General features: G+C 45.6%; 1 protein-coding gene across 1 annotated transcript; it reads right to left on the bottom strand.

Annotated features, from left to right (window-relative positions):
• Window positions 1-1,498: 1,498 nt before the first annotated feature.
• On the bottom strand, window positions 1,499-4,563 carry DKK1 (dickkopf WNT signaling pathway inhibitor 1). Its single transcript, XM_014866787.3, has 4 exons — window positions 4,128-4,563; window positions 3,715-3,877; window positions 2,449-2,592; window positions 1,499-2,328 (listed from the first exon to the last, which is right to left on the bottom strand). The coding sequence occupies exons 1-4, from the start codon at window positions 4,371-4,373 to the stop codon at window positions 2,075-2,077; spliced, it is 807 nt and encodes a 268-aa protein (XP_014722273.1). The 5' UTR covers window positions 4,374-4,563; the 3' UTR covers window positions 1,499-2,074.
• Between the last annotated feature and the right edge of the window lie 716 nt (window positions 4,564-5,279).

The raw sequence follows: 5,279 nt of genomic DNA, 5'->3' as shown, positions 1-5,279 counted from the left end.
AGCCACAATCCAAAATGTTTGATTCCTTAAATGATTCTCCTTTGAAATGGTATTGTGCCTGACTTCCACCTTTCCATTACTAATAAAATATCTACAGTTTTCTTGATATTCTTTTTTCCCCTTTATAAATGTGCAGAATTTCCTTCTGATCGAAATCCCTTCCTAAGTTCTCAGTCAGATAGGAAGAAGAGGTGTCCCTCCTTGGTTTCTCATTCTCCTACCCCCATCGCAAGACGGGAAGCAGGAAAGACTAGAAGTAGGATTGAGGGACTGAGACGTGCAGGGACGGATGGAAAGTCTCTGGCCACAGTAGAAAGGAAGGGGTCGCAGAACCAAGGCCCTTTAAATGACTACTCCTTTCCCCTCTTAAAACAGAGGCCCTTCTTTCTTCTTTTAGAAGAAAGGGTTTCCTGTTTCCTCTCCTCTATTGTGCTTTATTGGAGACGGCAGGCCTTAGAATTGGCCTTCCTGGCACTTCAGCAAACAGGCACATGTAGAAAAAGAAAGTTTCTCCAGGGTGAGGAAGCTGAAACTTCCAGACAAAAGGAATGTAACAGCAGACATCCTGCCAGTTCTCTTCTCAGCGAAGAACCAACCAACCCCTGTGTCCCTCTGGCTGAGTCTCTTGAAATTGAACCACTTCCGGAACTACAAAACAACAAACATTCTAGGACATCTGTGTTATTTAAGGAAACTTTCTGGACAATTGATCGTCACTGTCCTTTTGGCGCGCCTTAACCCAGCATTTTGTGGTTTTGATGTAGACTTTTAGAACATTACAGAATAAGTGTAAATTGGGACGATCGCTTTCCCCTTCCTGAGTGTCAGATTTGCCGATATCAAAGTTGGCAAGTAAAAATGCAAAGTCAGGTTAGATTTCATTTCTGTGGGTTTTCTTTTAAACAATATACCCCATCCTCACTCCTATCAACAGATTTCAGTTTAAGCAAAAATTGAAATATTCAGCTCACCTAGCAAGAGAAGAAAAGAATGGCAGGAGGGAGGCTTTGTGATTTTTATTTAATAATTATGTTAAAATCAAAATAATTAGAATAAGTCTTCCTGGCATGAAGTATTTAAGATACTTCAAATTAACAAATTTGGTACAAAATCTGCACGTATTTGTCAACTGTATTTACACACATACATACACACCCTCTTCCTGCCAACCATCAAGAACTTGACTCTCCTATTTTGTGGGAAATCTCCTTTGTTACCCAATAGATTTGGGTAGATACTATTAATTTACTGGAAACTACTTTTGAAAGTAGTAATGTAAGATTCAATCTCATATACCATGATCATTTGAGTTTGTGAACGGAGAACGTTTTTCTTTAAAATTATAATTGATGAATATTGTCTTACATTTAGACGACATCTTTCTCTGATCATCTTTAAACATGTCACATTTCTGTCCTGTGGACCACACACACACAGACACACACAGGGGCCTCTCAGATCACAATGCCAAAATTTATCTATACTTGTAACATTTTATGGTATTGAATGTTAAATTTTATTTCAAGGGCTATCACAGCCTGGAGATAAATATAGTCTAAGCACTGAGATAGTACATTTCAGAAAATAAGCTAATATTTTCATGACAAATTTTAGTTACCTATCATTTGTCATTCCAAAAGCTCCTTACATTCTAGATTCTAGAATTAAAAGGGGAAAGAGTTATGCATTTAAGAAGTATAAGCTGAAATTATTTATTTCCATTCAATATAGAATATTTTTCAGAGTCAAGATAACAATCAATGTATACAAAAATTTACATAACAAGAGGAACGATAGACAATGCAGCACCTGTAGAAAAATAATTAAAAGTTTTATTGCATTTACAGGTAAGTGCCACACCGAGAATTTACAACACAGTAATTTACTGCAATCAGTGACAGGGGAGTTCCATAAAGAAACAAAGCTCTTACACTCCAGAATTTTGGAAGGTATTATTGGAATGCTTAACTGTAACCACAGAATTTGTACATCCTTAAGGAGTGAACTGACAGTCACAAAAGGTTTTCATAGCATATATTATAGAAAAGGAGTCCACCGTGTTCAGACAGCTGGCTTAGTGTCTCTGACAGGTGTGAAGCCTAGAAGAATTACTGGCTTGATGGTGATCTTTCTGTATCCGGCAAGACAGACCTTCTCCGCAGTAACAACGCTGGAATATCTCCAGCCCATGGGAGCCTTTTCTCCTGTGCTTGGTGCACACTTGACCTTCTTTGAGGACGGGTTTACAGATCTTGGACCAGAAGTGTCTGGCACAACACAATCCTGTGGCACAGTCTGATGATCGCAGACAGACAGAACCTTCTTGTCCTAGGAAGGAGGGGACAATAGGAAAAGTACATGGTCACTGCATCATTTCATTAAGATAATCCAAAAGACACTGTTGATGTGCTAACAAAGAAGAATGAATCTTAAGGTCCTTTAACCTACCTTTGGTATGATACATTTTTGAAGACAGGGTAGTTCTTCTGGAGTACCCATCCAAGGTACTGTGATCATTACCAAAGCTTTCAATAATGGTTTCCTCGATTTCCCCTCGGTGGAAATGATTGTGATCAGAAGGCATACATATTCCTAAGGAAGCAGGAGATAGTGATTAACTCCCAAGCTGTGATGTGTTACCACCTATCGCTGTAACAGTGGCAGTCTGTTATGCCTGCACTAACTTGAGATACCTGATTGTAGTGTCATTATTTTAAGCACAAGCCAAACGTCCTCCCTAGTGTTAATGCAAAACTGCCCAGATGGACAGAAGCATCAATGTGGACACTGTGCAGTGATATGCAACATCCCATATATAGCCATTTAAAATACTTTCCTACCAACTGTGGTAGTGGCAGTGAGATTTCTGCCCATTTTAATATGACCCTTGGGGTAAGAAAAAGAAAATCAGTCACTCAAAAAATTGTTTTTAAAAATAACTTCTCTGCTCTTGGTGCTATATGGGTACTGCCAGACTAAGTTAAGCAAAGCAACAGCTGCCTGGAAGATTACAATCTCACCCACCAGTTAGTTTACTGTATAATTTCTATATTACAGAGATTTAGTTAGTTCATCCTGGAGTATTACTGGGTCCTAAGGAGGGTCGCCACCCTTAAGTTTATTTCTGGAGACTTCTTTGGCTGTCTGAGTCTCCCTCTTTGAGACATTAAATTTTAGTGGATCTGTGGTGGGAGGGGAGGTGGAGTACTTATTTTAAGATAGCAGGAGGGGGAGGGAGGGGTAAGGATGGAGAGGCCAGGATGCGAAGCTATCAGGATCTTTCCTTAGGAGTGGCCAGCGCAGATCAATCACTCTGTCTTCTGGCTGACAACAGTTTCAACAGGGAAAAATGCAAAGCGCAGCTAAACACTAATGCTGGTTTCCTTGGTCTCTGTATAATTCCACCTCCCTCCCCATCTTCTTTCTCAGTTGATGTCAAGACTCTCCTCAAATTTTTATGGAGCGGTCCACTCTCAGGTAAGCTGTGTGAAATAATCGAGGAGCACAGAGGAAGATAAGGAGCTCCAAGACCTCCGTCCTTTCTCTCCTGCCAGATGAATCACTCGCAGGGAAGAGATTTCAGGGGAACCTCGCGCGCTGAGCACCCGTTTGCAGGTGGCGCCGCAGCTTTCGCAGAGCCAGGAGCGTTTTCTCCCATCCGTAGGCATGCAAAAACCGGACAGTTTGAGTCTAAAAGGGAGCTACGGGACTCACCATTTTTGCAGAAATTCCCAGGGCAGCACATAGCGTGGCGCATGCAGCGTTTTCGGCGCTTCCTGCAGGCGAGGCAGACTTGCGCGCCGGCGCCCGCTCCGCGGGTGGGACTCGCACAGTACTCATCGGTGCTGCACTCCTCGTCCTCGGCGCACGGGTACGGCTGCGGGAAGGGAGCCGGGAGAGGGTGAGGCACCAGGGCACCCAGGTACCCAAACTCCTGGATCTGGACGCTCATCACCGTTCCTTTCTGCCCACCTCTCCGAAAGCTCTTGCTGCCCGCTGCTTCCCAATGCAGTTTCCATATTCGCCCTGAACCGCACACAGTCAGCAAGTTCTACGCCCTTCTTTAGAGACCCGAAAGAGACTCCCTTAGGGTCACAGCGTCCCCAGATCCCCGACACCCTTCTCACCTGGTAGTTGTCAATAGTCTGGTACTTGTTCCCGCCCTCGTACAGAATTCCCGGAGCAACGCTGACTGCGGAGCCTGGGTGTCCGGCAGCGCCGCCCAGCGGTGGGGGCAGGTTCTTGATGGCATTGGAATTGACGAGAACCGAGTTCAAGGTGGCGCTCACTCTGAGCAGAGGGTGGCTGCAAAGAGCCGCAGCTACCAGGGCGACCAAGACCCGGGCAGCGCCCACTGCGCCCAGAGCCGTCATATCAGAAGGACTCAAGAGAGAGAAAGAAAGAGAAAGGAGGAGTGTCACTTTGCAAGCCTGGTCCCCACGAAGCCGCGCTGCCGAGTCAGGGTTCTGACAGCCTCCAGAGGTCCCAGGGTTCTATCTCCTGGGCGCGCAGAGAGCTCTGCGCCGCCACCGCCACCGCGGCTGCCTTTATACTGCGGGCTCTGAGCATTCCAGCCCCTCGGGGGGAGACAACAAAGCCGGGATGGGATTTCAAAGCGTTGGGAGGGGCTGGGAGGGGGTGTGTTTGTGTACAAGAACGGGGGCCTTTGACACTCTTCAGCCCGCCCCTCCTTTGCGTAGCCGTTCCCCTGGCCCAGCTCACCTTCGGGGTGACCGTAATCAGCGAGCATTAGAGCAGACGACTTTAATAAACGCAGGAGGAGGGAGTCACTTCGGGAACTCGGGGACCCTTGCCTTGCGGTAGGGGTTGCATTATCGGCATCTCAAATACTTTTCAGAAGACTTGTGACAGTCTCTGCAAAACCACTTTTCTCCTCTCCCTCACACCGTCCTGGTTTATTGTGCACACAAATAATATTCAGTTTTAAACACCACCCGATCAGCAGTCCTAAATCTCTATCAAAGCATCTTAGCGAGAGGACCAGGTGGCCGGTGCAAGTTGCTGATTAACCCTTTGGAGTCACGGTTTGCAGATTTGGGGTGAGGTCCTTGACTTTAAGTTCCTTCAATTCCTCCCCGCTTCCTTCCTCTCCCCCCCCCCACCCGCCACTGCGAGAAAAATGTGCCAAGAGAAGGAAATTTACACATCAAACGAGGGTAAGAAGGAAGAAGAACTAATTCTCTTTTGATGGGAAGTTTAGAGAGGGAGGCGAGAGACTGGCGTTTGGAAATGAGATCAGGGGTGGAGGGAAGAGGGAA

Source organism: Equus asinus, chromosome 2 (assembly GCF_041296235.1).
Source record: "Equus asinus isolate D_3611 breed Donkey chromosome 2, EquAss-T2T_v2, whole genome shotgun sequence".
Lineage (NCBI taxonomy): Eukaryota > Metazoa > Chordata > Mammalia > Perissodactyla > Equidae > Equus > Equus asinus.
This window is presented reverse-complemented; position numbering and strand designations above follow the sequence as displayed.